Source organism: Xenopus tropicalis, chromosome 6 (assembly GCF_000004195.4).
Source record: "Xenopus tropicalis strain Nigerian chromosome 6, UCB_Xtro_10.0, whole genome shotgun sequence".
NCBI classification, from domain to species: Eukaryota; Metazoa; Chordata; class Amphibia; order Anura; family Pipidae; genus Xenopus; species Xenopus tropicalis.
The window spans coordinates 65,311,440-65,328,133 of NC_030682.2; the positions used below are offsets into that span (position 1 = coordinate 65,311,440).

The window sequence follows — 16,694 nt, forward strand, 5'->3', positions numbered from 1 at the left end:
TTGGGATTAGAGGAAGAGTGTACGTTCCAACTCTGATTTGCATCCAACACTAATCTGCAGTGGGTGCTTTTCATGCACTTGCACTTCAGTAAAATCATACACAGGGAGAAGAAGAAAAGAACACCTTAACAATGAGAATTATTTACCAATCTTGAATGTGGACTATAAAAACGTAGCTCACAAATAGGCCATACTCTACTTCTAATAGATCAATAATTGGTCTATGGCAGCGCTGTCCAATTTCTGTGGTACCGAGGGCCGGAATTTTTCTGGCCAACGCGGTAGAGGGCCGATAATGGAAGCCCGTTTGACCACTCCCCCTTTTTAAACCACACCCACTTAAAAACACACCCATGTTATCACAAGAGCTTTTAAGACTATACTCACATTAATGGTGATAGCGCAGCAAAACCCCAAATGGTTGGTGCTCACTGTAGGGATATCCCCCCTTCATTCATATGTGAAAGAATTATATTATGTCATATTAAGACACAACCTTAAATCCATATGCCTCCGCTTCCCCTGTGGATAGCACAGCAACCCCCAGCACATAATTACACATCTTAGGGACCATATAATGACTATTTTCAAATGCTATCAAACTCCCAGAACAAACCCCTGCCAGGTTCACCTCCCACAGGCTGCATAGGGCAGGCAGAGTATGGCACACACAGGCAGCATAGGGCAGGTAGAGTATGGCACACAGGCAGGGTAGGGCAGGCAGAGAGTGGCAAACACAGGCAACATAGGGCAGGCAGAGTATGGCACACACAGGCAGGGTAGGGCAGGCAGAGTATGGCACAAACAGGCAACATACGGCAGGCAAAGTATGGCACACACGGGCAGCATAGGGCAGGCAGAGTATGGCACACACAGGCAGCATAGGGCAGGCAGAGTATGGCACACACAGGCAGCATAGGGCAGGCAGAGTATGGCACGCACAGGCAGCATAGGGCAGGCAGAGTATGGCACACACAGGCAGCATAGGGCAGGAAGAGTATGGCACACATAGGCAGGGTAGGGCAGACAGAGTATGGGACACACAGACAGCATACACTGACATAATGCTAGCACTGCTCCTACAGGTCTGAGGTGTGAACAGGGGAACAATGTGGGTGGGTGAACAATGCAAGGATTAAAAGGTGTGAACAGTACAGGAGATTACATATTTAAACAATACAGCCTGAATATGAGGTGTGAACCATGCAGGGGGCCAGTTAATCTCAGTACTGATACCATTTAAAGCTTTAACAAAAGTAAATCATCAAAGCAGCTAGACAGGTGGGGGGCCACACAGAGGGGGGTCGCGGGCCGCCAGTTGGACAGCCCTGGTCTATGGGTATACAAACTACAGACAGCTTCAAAGAACAACAGCAATGTGGATCTAAAGAGATCCTGGTAAGAAATGTGTAAAATAGGGTAAAGGATAAACAATAAATAATGCACTACAGTCAGCATTTGGCAATTATATTATAAATATATATATTATATAAAATTATATCAATACAAATTATAAATATTATAGCTCATAATAAAATAGTGCAAATTAAAATGTTGCATTCATGAATTCGTACGTCTTTTTTCAACCTAACTTACTATGTTACTATGCTAGATATCAACAAAACCTTGACCTCTTGGACATATCTACAGTATATTGTGCCCTGAAACAGTTCAATATAAAAAGCCTATATGAGGATGCTCTAAAAGTGATAAAGTAATCATATAACCCAAATTATGTAGGCAGGAATTAAATGATCTGCAATCTAGAGAGGCTGGCCACAGCTGCCTACTTTTATCCTTATTATTTGCTTTGGCAGGTAAATGACTAGCCCTGATTAGAAACAACCCAGACAGTAAACCTTGCAAATCATCACAAATCCATAAATCTGTATGGTGTTATTATTCCTGTAACAAGTTATTAAATGTATTTTATCTCTTTCACCAATTTTCATAAGGTATGGGCCTAAAAGTTGATGTTTCGAAAACAGAAGCAATGGATACTACAGTTCTCAAACATTGCTGAAATGACTTTATATATTCAAAAAATTATGCACTCCATACAATCCAGGGAAAAAAAGATTCTTTATTTGGGACAGTAAGACAAATACAAATGTATACAATGTAAATCTCAGAGCTATGAGGACTTAATGCTCTCCTATACTACAATACAGCTACATCAGCCCAACTTACAAAGTTGCAGTTGCAGTTCCAGTCAAGTATGTTACAATGTTTTTTTTGTCTTTTCCACATAAAGGGCAGTCTTACAGCCTGTGTAAGAATGATTCTGACATGCTATCATCATAAGCTTTAAAGACATTTCATTTCACCCAGTTTGGCTGCACTGGAATATACTTATTCACAAGCCCTTATAAAATATAAATAAAAACAGAATGCAATAAGCTGCAAATTATTTTAACCTAATATTTAACTAAAAATAATATAAAAACAACACATCAAACATTGAAATTGAGAGTTATTGTTATTTTCTGAAAAATATATGCTTGTTTTGAATTTGATGCCAAAAATTGTAGGAAAAGCCTTTATTAAATGGTCCTGATCTTCAGGCCCACAGGTGGCCCTGCATTAAAGGACAAAGAAATTCTGAAAAGATGTTTACCTGAAAAGCAAATAAAAATTAAAGTTTGTGTGCTCAGCAATCTGTTACTGTGTGCACCTGTTCCCCAGCATCAAGGTATTTTATCTTTTAAAGGGTTGAGCTGTGTAATTTTTCTTGAAGTCTAATGTAGTGTCGGACTGGGATGCCAGGGGCCCACCAGAAAACCTTAGATCATGGGTCCACTCTCCTATTTTTCATCCACTTCTTACTCAGTCTCTATGTGTTGCTAGTTTTTTATCTTTACATTCTATATTCTATTCTTCTATATATTTTGTTGCTTTGTTCCCATAGAAAAATAAGTAATGACCATGAATTAGGCCAAATGGCTAGGAGCAGGAGGGCCCACTGACACCTGGGCCCACTGGGAATTTTCCTGGTATCCCTGTGGCCAGTCTGACACTGGTCTAATGAGCTTATTTATCAATTTTGGGGTTTGTAAATACTTCCTAAAACTATTGTATGTGAACACAGCTCAATGCTGCATCACAGATGCAAGTTAAAACTCTACCATGCAAAGAAGTAGACATATATGAAAGAGATATTAGATATTATGCACCAAATCCACAATTTTAGGATCCATCCAAACCCAGAATCCTTTGCGAAAGATTTGGCCAAATCCTGAACCGAATCCTAATTTTAAGAAATGGTTAAAATAAACCAAAGTGAACATTTTTCAACTTTTGTGTTTATCTGACAAAAAGTCACATTTTAAGGATTCCATTCAGCCAGAGGCATGGACTCAGCCGAATCCAAATCCTGCTGAAAAAAGGTAGAATCTTGGCCAAATCTTGGGTTCAGTTCACCCCTAATCATAATCCAGAAACACCACTGCCTTCTCTGGACCCAAGCTAATTTCAGATGGACTGAGGCAAAGCAAGTCATGAACACTGCATCTTACTAAAGAGAAGTACCTTGTTATCAGCCAACAGTTCTGGTATGGGGGTGCATTAGTGCACACAGTATGGGAGGGATCCCCAAACTTTTTTTATCCAATGTAAAAAGATTGGGGAGCAAAACAAGCATAAAACATGTTCCTGGGGTGCCAAAATAAGGGCTGTGATTGGCTATTTGGTAGCCCCTATGTGGACTGGCAGCCTACAAGGCTGCTTTTTATGCAAACCAAAACTTTCCTCTAAGCCAAGAACTCAAAAATAAGCACCTGCTTTAAAGGAGACATATCCTATAAAAATTAAGAATGTACCAGGGAATTATACTCCTCTAGATATAGAAGGATTGTGCTTTAAAAAGTTGGGTTTCTGACTGATTTATTGAGAAATTCCACAAAAACCCCACTAGCCCCGCCCATCTGTGCCACTTCCTGCTGGCTGAATTCTCTGGATGAGCTGGGGAGCCGGCAGCCCTCCGTACCCTGCACTGTAGGATAGGAACCAATCAGCAGCTAGGCTGACCTGATAGGGAACTGAAGCCTGTCTGTGCTTGTGTGACTGCAGGGCTGTGATTGGCTCTCCCCCTCCTACTGTGCTTCTGGCAGGAACCGATAGGACACGCCCACTCTCCATTTCAAACTCTGACAGAGAAGTGATAGGATCTATAGGAAGCTCCAATAAAGGGGCCATTGTTACAGATAGGATTAATGTTTAGCCCAAAGGGAAACCAGCACCGTATATTATTCATAATTGTCTACAGGGTTAGGGGTTTTCCCCATTTATCCAATATGTCTCCTTTAAAGCCAGTGGAAGCAACATGTTGCTCAGGGGCTCTGGTTGGGGATCACTGCAGTATGGGGTAGCTTTTTTCAGAAAACAATAACTCTTAGGGGCTGATGTACTAATCCACGAATTCGAATCCGAATGGGAAAAATTCGGATTGGAAACGAACATTTTGCGACTTTTTCATATTTTTGCGATTTTTTTGTCGCCGTTACGACTTTATCGTAAATTGTCGCAACTTTTTCGTAGCCGCTACGAGTTGCTTGTACATTGTCGCAACTTTTTCGTATTGAGTGCTCGTAACCGGCGGGCAAAACTTTCAGACTTGGCATGATTTTGGAAGCCTCCCATAGGACTCAATGGCACTCTGCAGCTCCAACCTGGCCCAAGAAAAGTCACGATACTGAAGCTTGAATGAATCCGAAACTTTCGTACTCGGCGCGAAGGCTACGAAAAAGTCGCAATAATTTGCGCAAGTCGTAGCGCTACGAAAAAGTCGCGACATTTTGCGAAACAGTCGTAACGGCTACGAAAAAGTCGCGACAATTTCCGAAAAAAAAACCGCAAAATACCGATCATTACGAAAAAAACGCATTCGGACGCCTTCGGACCGTTCGTGGATTAGTAAATCAGCCCCTTAGTTTCAACATTTAATGACTTTTTTGTTTTCATTTAAATATAGCATATATAACAAATACATATTTTTTTTTATGTTACAACATTTTCGGAAAGGCTTGTCAGACTAAATACACAATGCAAATTGGACGCATGTATCAGTGAGCTGTGTGCAGTGGCGCATCCCACTCGCAGCGTGTGTATTCACCCTAAAACCACATCACGTTTAAATGATTAATGTTTAATCTGTCTTCTTTGAGATGGTACTTGTGGACAATCGCAATCTTCTATAGATCACAAACTTTATACGCACCTAGTCAGGAGGCACCCTGACTCACACTGTCACCTGATGCGAGCGCAACAGCAGAACAGGGAAATGTGCCTGTAAAAAAATATGGGGCGTCAACACCACGACGTCATTGGTCCCGTGATCATCTATACACACGGAAGTCGCACAGTGCGGTAAAGGGTTGGCAGGTTTAGGTTCTTCTGGTCTTTAACGATTAAGGTGTATATATAGGTATATTTGTCGGCGCTTCTCCGTAGCGATGGCTACCTTCATCTCGGTACCGCTTAAGAAAACGTCAGAAGTGGATTTAGTCAAGCCGCTCTCCAAGTATATTCACAACACCTATCCTTCGGGAGAAGACCAAACAGAATACTGCCGGGCTGTGGAAGAGCTCAATAAGCTGCGCAAGAGTGCAGTAGGTAGGCCGCTGGACAAGCATGAGACCTCGCTGGAGACAGTCATGAGGTTAGCGCTTTACAGGGGGGTTTGTCAAGTGCATTGTAACGCTGGGCTGACAGCTCGCCGTTTTAGTATTTTTAGGATGAAACTATGTCACGATTTCACAAAGCTGTACAGTCATGAGATAGTTTAGTCTGCTTAGTCTTAAATCAATCGCCAGTTACCTGTCCGCCCAGCCCCACCATGCAGCAAGATATCGGGGCGTGACTCGGCGTGACGTTCTGTGCAGGTGTAGAGTTTCTGTAGCCAAGTCACTGTTTCTTTAGCTACCGGCACAACCGGCAATTCACTGCTCTTTCTCGCTCGGACCGCATAGATTTCTTCTTGCTGGAATACCAACATTATACTACTCCGTTTCAATTGCATGTGAGCACTTGTTAGGGTCATTATGTTCTGATGCCCACCAACCACTGGCAATAGATCATAGCCCAACAAGATGATCTAGTGCTCTGTGTAAGTTGTACAACTGGCAGCCGACTGGTTGCCAAACATTCATTGTTGTTTCCATTATGATGACCCACATTTAAATATCAGTTCTGTTTTTTTTTCATATGGGTACCAAGGGCCATGTAGGAAGAATGGTCACAGGTTACTACATAGAAAATGAACTTTTTTTTTTTTCTTTTTTTAACCCTCCTTGTCTGCAGTTATATACTTGCTATGAAATGTGGTGGTAAAGCTGAGGTGATGTTTTCTACTTTCCAATCTGATTGCACATGCTTTTATTGACTTTATTATAAATGGACCAATTAGGTTGCAGAGGTGAAAAGCAAGTGGTGTGCTTAGCGCAGCATCAGACTTTAATCAGGACCAGGTATTAGGAACCAAGGAAGTAGATGGCACTCGAAACCAGACAGAAAAAGCAAAAATACAGTATACAGTCATGGGCAAAATTGTTGGCACCCCAGAACTTTTTCCAGAAAATCAAGTATTTCTCACAGAAAAGTATTGCAGTAACACATTTTGCTATACACATGTTTATTCCCTTTGTGTGGATTGTATAGCAAAACATGTGTTACTGCAATACTTTTCTGTGAGAAATACCTGGGGTGCCAACAATTTTGGCCATGACTGTAGTTATCATTATATCGTCCCATCGTTTCCTGAAGTGCTTTACAAAGTAATGGGATACAAGTACATGACTTAAACAGTTAACACATGCAGACAAACATTTCTCAGTTACAATTGGATATTGTTAGAACACTATAGTGGGAGGGCACTGCTCCCGAGAGCTTACATTCTAAGAGGGAGAATACGTGAGACATACAGTGAGGGACACCAGTGTGGCTGTATAGTTCCTGTTGGTTAGTATATTGATGGTAAGGGCAGAGGAAGAGTGAAATGAATACCAATAGTTGGTGAGTGTATGAGCAAAGAGTAGGGGGGGGTTCAGTGGGTGGGTGGGCTTAGGTTATAGGCTTGAATGAAAAGTTGGGTGTAAAGTGACCACTGGAAAGCGTGGAAGCTGTGAAGACACATGGAAGAAGACACATGGGTGAAGACACATGGAGATACTAGTAGCAGATACTTGTCACAGCTACAAAAATGCTGATTGTTTACTGATAACTGGCTCTTCGTGTTTAGTAGAGGCAATTCTCAGTGTTGTCTATGGCAGGGTATTTTCTAGTGTTTAGTAGCCGTGACAAGTAGCTTCTACTAAGTAGCTCCGTGTGACTTCACCCTAAGAGTGTCTGTGAGTTACAGTAGTCTAAACAAGTTATAACTAAGGCAAAGGTAGTCTCTTCTGTGAGGAAAGAGAGATGTTCCTAATAAAAAAGTGGTGTGAGTGAATGTAAGAAATGAATGAAAGGGCAAAGTCAAATGGGGCTTCTAGGCAGTGAACTTGCAGACCTAGGGTTATATTGTTGTTTCCCACACTGACAGTGATGTCGGGCAAAGAAACTGAATTAGATGGTGGGAAAACGACCAGTTCTGTTTTGTCCATGTTGATTTTAGGCAACAAAAGGACATGCATGCAGAAACTGCTGATTATGAAGGGAAGGTGAACGGAAAAGTCATAATAGCCTAATTATCAGGCACAGGTCAAGGTAGGCAGCAATAAGAATAGCCAGGAACAGGAAACAAGTCAAATGATTAAAATAAAGAATGTAAAGGGAATTGCAGAGAGGAGCAAAATAAATCCAAGTTATTTTTGTAAATAGTGAAAATAAAAAAAAAAGAATCCTTTTAGAGGAAGATAAATTGATTGAGTGCAGGAAAAAGATATGTTGAACTGTTATTTTTGTATATGTTTAGACACCTTAGGAATCGGTTAATAAAGAGACAGATCATCTGCTAAGAGTCAATATATCTGATGCATATCCTCATGGCCACTTCCCAACAGTATGACTTTTACAGCACACCAATACTGAGATAAGTGCACGAATTTCCATGGAGTTCTCTGGAGGGGTGGAAGATGAAGCATTGATTTTTAAAAAGTATTTTGTCTGAGAATGCACTATTTATTAGCGAAACACCCACCTCTATGTAGATGCAGAAAGATAATATTTGTGCACCAAAATGCATTTTTTGTGGACACAATTAACAAGAAATTAAAGGAAACATTGTAGAAAAGTCATGAGTGGGGAAAAAAAAGGAATTAAAAACCATACTGGTAATACAGTCACCAGCATTGTTCAAGATGATTCCATTGAACTATTCAAATATATGTTAGATGAAACTCATAATGACACCATTAATCTCACTATGAAACTGACACTCATGTCTGAAAGTATGACACATGACTGTAAGTATGAATTGTTGTGTTCCCGTTTTTCAGAACCCGGAGGAGTGAGGAAGGGAAGGGGGGGGGGCGGGAAGAGAGGTAATATATGGAAAAATTCAACTGAAAGTCATAAGGGACACTTGAATGAGGCAAGATTGAAACAAAAAGACAAACTTATAGGTAGAACCCAGATCCCGGAGAGAGGTTAATAGAGGCACCCCACCCAGTTTTGTTTGGTTTCAGTTTAATTAGTTATAACACCATTCTTCCCCCTTTGTATCCACTTTCAACTTTTATTTTCTGCTTCCCAGCAAGTCGGGACTCCCTTTCCCTTCCCTAAAGAATGACATGTAAGAATTATACTTGATTGACAACTGTATAATTTATTGATGTAACCATATACAACTTTACGTACCATCAAATATACTGTTATGTAACATATAATTTTCAATAAGAAAGTTAAAACCAAAAAAAATGGCATTTAAGTGGAAGTATGCCTAGGGCATATCTATACAGTTACTGAAAGTTACCCTATCTTAGCTCCTCTGCCTTCCACCCTATGTTTTAACACTGCCTCTTAAAAGTAGTTTGCACTTTTTTTCAGCGTGAGCTCAATGAGTGGGGCTTTTGCTGAACATACTTTTGGTCTATTGTTTTAATTAAAAAAAAATATATAGGTTTCTGTTATTTCTGGCACTAAACAAGAATATTAAGCCAGTGTCACTTTAGTACTCAATGTCACTTCCTGCAGAACTTCAGAGGACCTAATAAAACTAATCACCAATCCACTGAGATTCCTCTGCTAAAGAGCTGCTTAAGGGTGGTGACACACGGGGAGATTAGTTGCTGCACGGCAAATCCTTATTGTCGTGGGTGACTAATCTCCCCACAATGCCATCCCACCAGCTATAATGTAAATTGCCAGTGGGATGGCATACTTGGCGCCGTGATTTGCCGAAGGCGCCCGAAGTTTCCTCTCAAGGCAACTTCTGCAAATCGCGGCACCACGTATGCCATCCCACCGGGGATGTACATTCTAGCTGGTGGGATGGCATTGCAGGGAGATTATTTGCCGGCGACTGATCTCCCCGTGTGTCAGTGCCCTAAAGGCTGCTGCTTATAGAAGGTAGGGGTTTGTTTGTTCAATGAACAAATTGCCCAACTTTCAAATTGGTGCTGTATAATGGCAAAAAAGAAATATGGATTTTTTTTAAATTAAAACAATATGCAGAATGTAATTTCTGTTATGTATACATATTTATTTTTGAAAACAGTTAAAATACACAACGGATAGAAGCAATTGCGTAAGCTTTGAAACCCTACTATTGAGTTAGGAGAGACTACAAGTAAAAGGGGGTGTTTCGGTTAAGTTTACTGTGGTTTAAAGGAAAAGGACCCCCCAGTGATTGAAATCACTTACCTGATACCATGGCCCATTGCCCCTGTTAGCCGAAAACTAAACCATCCCGGCATACCTGTGAGCAAGTGATCCTCTTCTGTCATGCGCAGTATTATAAGAAGCCGAACTTTAACAAAAAAAAACTACCTTGCATATGCCTGCCCCAGGATTGTGAATGAGGAAGACAGGAGGAAAAGGATTACTTGTGCGCAGGTCCCCCGAGCCGGTGCAGTTTTCTGCTGACAGGGGCACTGGCCTGGGGTACATGATTTCAATCACTGTAGGTGCCTAACATTTTCCACCCCTCAGTTATTGTACCTTTCCTTTTTCTTTTAAAAGGGTCTTTCACCTTCAAATTTAACTATTACAGCTATAGGACCTGTAATCCAGAATGCGCAGGACCTGGGGTATGCCAGATAAGGGGTATTTCCGTAATTTGGATCTCCATAACTTAAGTCTGCTAAAAATCAGTTAAATATTGAATAAATCCATTAGGATTGTTTTGCCTCCAAAAAGGATTAATTATATCTTAGTTAGAATCAAGTCCAAGGTTCTGTTTTATAATTACAGAGAAAAAGGGAATCATTTTTTAAAATTAGAATTTTTTGCTTATAATGGAGTCTATTGGAGATGGCCTTTCCGTAATTCGGAACTTTCTGGATAGGGGATCCAATACCTGTATTATGATTTAGACAGCTATAGTCTAAGGGGATTTTGTCTTTATTTATTATAAAAGTGTTGTGTAAATGTGAAAGGGAACTTAGCTTTACTTTTGCTAGGACTAATATGAATGATAAAAATGTAAAGCTTTATGCAAACGTGTTGCTGTATATTTAAAGGATAGTAAATAGTTACAGCAGTTACTGTAAATATAGTAATATTAAAATAAGGATTATGCTGGAAATGCACTGCAAGATCTGCTTGTTTGCCAAAAGTTACCAAATGATAATTTTGTGCCTTTGTAGACACTGCCTGTACATACAGTATCTTGGCAACTGTTGGCCAGATATCAGTGGGGCAAACTATCACAAAGGCTCATAACACAAGCTAATAAGCTGCCATTTAAGTCTGAAGGGGGCCAAGTTGCCAGCTTTTTTCGGCCTATGTCTGGCCAACTTTTGGTACTGCTAATGGCAAAAATGGTAACCCCCCTTTTCTGGGAATCCAGAATCCCCTTGACATAGGACTGTGTTCCGAAACGTTGGGGTTTTCTCAATCCACACGTGTCTGCTTTTTCTGTATATTACATTTTGTCCAACTGGTGTTATGTATATTATGCATTGTAATTGTATTTATTGTTTTGTGAATATTTTCCATATAAAGAGCATTACCGTATATACTCGAGTATAAGCCAAGTTTTTCAGTATCAATAATGTGCGGAAAAAGGCACCCTTGGCTTATACTCGAGTATATACGGTAATCGGTACTTGTTGCTTTCACGCTCGCTCGCACCAGGAGGACACGCGCGCGCCAGCTTGGGGTTTCACGCCACTACACTGCTTTGTGCTATTGTGCCAGGGTGAGTAATTTTTGAGTTGTATCGGGTCTGTTCCGGACCGGGCTAGTGGTTTGAACAGGCAGAGCGGGAAGAACTTATTTTAAATATTTGGCGCCACACTCAGGCTTGCCGGGCGCGTATGCGACATGAGTGCGTGCTGGGGCTGCACACAGGGGGGGGGGGCGCGCGTCGCGACAAAGGGATGCGCCGGTATGACAAGGGTGCGCCGGTTGACCATGGATGCATGGTGATATTGCTTTGTCAGTGGCTTTATAGGTTGGTAATAAGCAGTGATACATGATCCAGTCTTGGCAAGAATGCTACATTTCCTAGGAGAGGGCATCCAAACCAGCCAGGAGATAGGGAGGGGAGCAATGCACAGCTGCTGAACCCCAGATTATCTTACAAGCAAGAGGTGGGGGCAGATTGCATCCTGCCCTGCACATAGTAAGGGAATGCTCTTATGTTTTATTTATTTACTGTTATTTATATCACATCAGTCCCTGCCCTGGAGAAGTTTGCAATCTAAGGTCCATATGTGGTTGCTAGGGCCTTGTTTACCTTAGCAACCAGATAGTGGTTTGCAGAAGAGACTGGATGAGATAAGAGTCAGAAATATTTACTGTTTCCTAGTACACATGATCTTATCTTTCTTAAACTTGTGATTCTACATCACTCACCCCAAAAAGTATACAGAACTATATAAGAATTAAATAACAAATTTACACATCACAATTTCAATATGTATGTAAAATTAAATGAAATATTAACCTGTACAACCTTGCATATGGTTATCTTATGTTGGATGTTGGACTTAGCAGTAGCGGCTGCATTTCTCACCCTAGGCTTATACTTGAGTCAATAAGTTTTTCCAGTTTTATTAGGTACCTCGGCTTATACTCGGATCGCCTTATACTCGAGTCTATATGGTATATATTAAACATACCATTTGCTGCCTTTTTGTGGTTAGTAGGTTTGCATTGAGTAATTGATTGATTTGGATTAATATTCTGTTTGCCCCTATGTGGGCTTGGGGAACAGATTCTCATTTGCACCCCTTTTCTCTTTTTTTTGCTGTCTTTGTTTTAAAGCCAGCTTTTTTTGCTTTAGCAATTGTGGTGTGCCCTCCAAAACTTGTTTGAACCCCCCTTTTCATGTCCAGGAGACACCCCCAACAAAATAGTGTACTGGAACATGGAAAGATTTTTCACCCATGGTAAATCTGTTCTATAGCAGCCGACAAATCTGCCCTTAGTTTGTTTTTGATGCCCTGTGAATCATGCAAGCCAGGGCACTCAAATTGGCAGTTTTCTGGATTATCCAGTGGCACATACTTCTAGAAAAGTATATTTTTATTAAACCTGTTTATTTAGATGGAGCAGTGTTGTAGAAATGGGCAGTGTTTTTTTTATATTTTAAACACACCCCTAAACAATATAGGACTCTGAAAATATATTTTTATAGAGACCTATATTGTTTAGGGGTGTGTTTTCCTTTAAATATTTATAGTTATTTCTATCATTTAACTCCCTCAAAGACTCATTAGGCCACTGCCACATGCAATGTTATACACAGGCTGAGAAACCCACCCCTTTTGCTCTGATCTGCTTTATGGTGTATTTGCACACAGGGACACTGACCAGTGCATTTCAGCACTAAAACATGTTTGAGTATGCTTTTTTGAGCTAAAAATTGTTGTGGCTGGGTGTGTCTGCACCTAGACCAAATATAACTATATAAATGTATGTATGTATGTATGTATGTATGTATGTGTGTAATATGCTCCTCCTGTCTATCTGTATTTTATTCTGGAGAGTGCACAGGCCTCAGTGCCAATAAGTAATTTACAGTCTGTGAATACAAGGAGAACAGTATCATTTAGAGCAGTGGTTCCCCAACCAGTGGTTTGTGCAAGATGTTGCTCACCAACCCCTTGGGTGTTGCTTCCAGTGGCCTCTAAACACATGCTTATTTTTGAATTTCTGACTTGGACGCAAGTTTAGGTTGAATAAAACCCAGGTGTACTGCCAAACAGAGCCTCCTGTAGGCTGTCAGTCCATATAGGCAATACAAATAACCAATAATGGCCCTTATTTGGCACCCCAGTGAATTTTTTATGTTTGTGTTGCTCTCCAACTCTTTAACATTTGAGTGTAGCTCACAGGTAAAAAAAAGGTTGGAGTTTTTAATGACATTAAGTTGCTGGTAGGATGCTTTTCCTTCAGCATAGTGGAGGGCAAAACTTTGCTAATGGTTTTGTAACATCAGAGCAAGGTTTTGCCTTTCCCATGTCTTCAGTATTGATTTATTTAAAAAAAGTAAGCCTTATTTTTATCATATGTGACTATTTGAACAGGGGACCTGTCACCTGTTCATTAATTCTAAATTATTTTTAATTTAAAAAGGACTTTTATTTTACTGCTTTTTATGTCTGGGTGGCAGGTCCCCTTTAAAGGAATACTGTCATGGGAAAATATGTTTGTTTGTTTTTTTTCAAATTGCCTAAGCTAATAGTGTTGCTCAAGTAGAATCCTGTACTGAAATCTATTTTTTAAAAGAGCACATAGATCACAGTCATGTAATTGCGATCTGATAAACTTCAGCCACTATTTACTACTGCACCCCCTCCCTTTCCCCCAGCAGCTGATCAGCAGAACAATCAGCAGGTAACAAAATATCAGCTCCCTGACCCCCCCCCCCCCTCCCTTTCCCTGCAGGGAGGACAATGGGAAGGTAGTAAGATAGCAGTTCCCAGTAGATATCATAATAGCACTCAATAGTAAGAAATCCAAGTCCGACTTGGGACTCCGCCAGTTACATGGGAGTAGAAGAAACAATAGATTATCTGAAAGCAGTTCTAATGTGTAGCGCTGGCTCCTTCTGAATGCTCAGAATCGGGCACAATGCACAGAGATGGCTGCCTACACACTAATATTACAGCTAGAAAAGAATACATTTGTTGGTTCAAGAATAAAATTATTTGCTATGTAAACAGTGTATTTTAGAAATAAAAAGTATACCATAAAAATCATGACAGAATCCCTTTAAAAGAACAAAAAAATAGCAATTAAAAGATCTCTGATTATTCTGGTGACAGAAAGAAGGGAAACTGATAAAAGGTGCAGGCATCATGGTACCCCACTAGCTTACACTGCTACCTTGCAGTGCTTGGGTCCTAGGTTGGATTTCAGCCAGGGCACTATACCTTAAAGGGGTTGTTCACCTTAAAATTAACTTTTAGTATAATGTCAGCAGCGATATTCTGAAACAATTTGCAATTGGTCTCTGTTTGTGGTTTTTGACTTATTTAGCTTGTTGTTCAACTCTCTGGTTTAGAATTTCAGCACGTGTCTGGTTGCTAGCATTTAAATTACCCTGGTAATCAGGCAGTTGTTTGAATGAAAGATTGAAATATGTATAGAAGAGGCCCTGAATAGAAAGTTTAAAGGAGGACTAAACTCCCCTAGACAAAAGCCCCCATCCACTGCCATCTAAAGTGCCCCCTCCCTGCTCCATCGCCATCTTCTGAATCTTTGTGTTATCTTCAGATTAGTTGAGCAAAGTGGAGCTCCTGGCACATGCTCAGTTGAAGGGAATCCTGGGATATCTTTAACTGCACATTCCCCAGCAAGCTCCGTGATGCTGAACTGATCCCTGATCAGAGAGAATGCAAAATTTTAGAAGATGGCACTTACTAGCTCTGCTGCGCTGTTCTGCTTGTATAGGTCAGCTTTACTATCAGAGACACTGTTTACTGAAATTGACTCAGTGGGGAGGGGCCTCATTAGATAGCAGTGGATGGGGGCTTTTGTTTGGGGGGGGTCCTATAAGTGCCCCCATTTGAAAGTTGGAAAAAGTCAGAATAAAATTCAAAAACTATACAAAATAAAGACCAATTGAAAAGTTGCTAAGAATTGGCCATTCTATAACATACTAAAAGTTGTAACTTGTGGACTACATCTTTAAGATTTAGGTAGCATTTAAAATGTTAATCTATTTATCTGTCTTACATGACTATCTATGACTAATTCTTTTTCTGTTTACAACTTCTGTTTCTAAAAAAACTTTTTTTTTTCCAATGTATAGGTATTATGATCAGCTGTGTTCAGTTGAACCAAAGTTCCCGTTTACAGAGAGCCAGGTAATACTTATAACGTTAATTCCATTATTTGCCAATGGGCATATATACTTTATAAAATTATGTGGCTGATTTTTGCATGTTTTTGTGGAAAGGATAGTACAGGAAGCAGAGGTTTCACTCTTAGGTAGCACTCCTTCATCATAGTACATGTCCCATACTCTCTGTTGCAATGGAATGGGGAGCAGTGCTTCAGTAGAGAAGAAAACTACTGTACTTCTCAGACTGCTGCTGCCCATTACCACTAGTAGAAGACCATGCGTCCATTGGCTGTGGGGATTTCTTGACCATGAGGAAGTTGCAGCTAGCAGGAAATGAGAGATTGTGGTAAGAGCCAAATTAAATGGTCTTCAGTTGATATACAATATTTCATGACTGTCAAATTGATGTAAAGTAAAGCTGACCCTGCATTTAAGTATCTTTTGGTGATGTTCAGCAAATAAGCAGATTTCTGCCTGGTTTGGCCTCCCAAATGTTTGCCAATATTGGTCTGATTGAGTCACTGAGATCCAAAACTTAGAGGCAGTGCAAAAAGGGATGTCATACCCAACACCTCAGCTGTTTTCATTGGCTTCTTTTTTCCCCTGCATTAGAATTATCTAAATCAAGAAGGGTCGGGGCAATTGCAAACTGGATGTTTAGTTGCCCAACATAAATCCGCACTACTACAAGAGACAACACACCCCAAGTTTCCTTCTCGCCGGCAATAATGTAAAGCAGTAGGGAAACATACAAGCTTAACGTTGCGCTGTGAGAAAGCTTTGACTTACATGAGAAACCCAGAAGGACTTGTATGTTTCCCCACCTTCGATTTACATTACTACCGGTGGAAAGCATTTTCAGGAGATTAGTCACCCACAATAGTGCAGATGTACCAGGGGCGACTAATCTCCTACTGTGTCTTCACCCTAAACCTCACATATCTCCTTAAGTCAGAATGAACCAGAGTAAATTGCTTAGTTAGCTTGTTATATATGTCAGTATGTCTTTGGCAGACTCTCTTCTAAAACAAGATATGACCTATAAAAGACCTTTCCAGGTAACATTTCTCCACTATTGTTTATTAGTTGCCAGAGAAACTAATGATATGCCCTCCTATACCTACTGGCAGTTTTCATCAATATTTATTTTATTGTACGATGACAGGCAGTTACCATTCATATAAATGACAGGGGCACAGGGAGAGTTATTGGGCATTTCCCCACTGGCCAGAATATGCTGAGAGGAGAGATACTGCAACTTTACAGCTGTACTGTAAAAAAAACAAAAATAAAATCTTGAATA

The 16,694-nt window shown here is 40.4% G+C and overlaps 1 protein-coding gene across 4 annotated transcripts in view; it reads left to right on the top strand.

Moving 5' to 3' along the window:
- The first annotated feature begins 5,310 nt into the window (after positions 1–5,310).
- Positions 5,311–16,694, top strand: part of pdcd6ip (programmed cell death 6 interacting protein) — a 66,120-nt gene continuing 54,736 nt past the window's right edge. For 3 of the 4 annotated variants that reach the window (XM_012953564.3, XM_012953565.3, XM_012953566.3), the window contains exons 1-2: positions 5,311–5,656; positions 15,359–15,413. In XM_012953564.3, the coding sequence (XP_012809018.2) occupies positions 5,451–5,656; positions 15,359–15,413 (261 nt within the window). In that variant the 5' untranslated portion in view covers positions 5,311–5,450. 4 annotated transcript variants of the gene reach the window in all.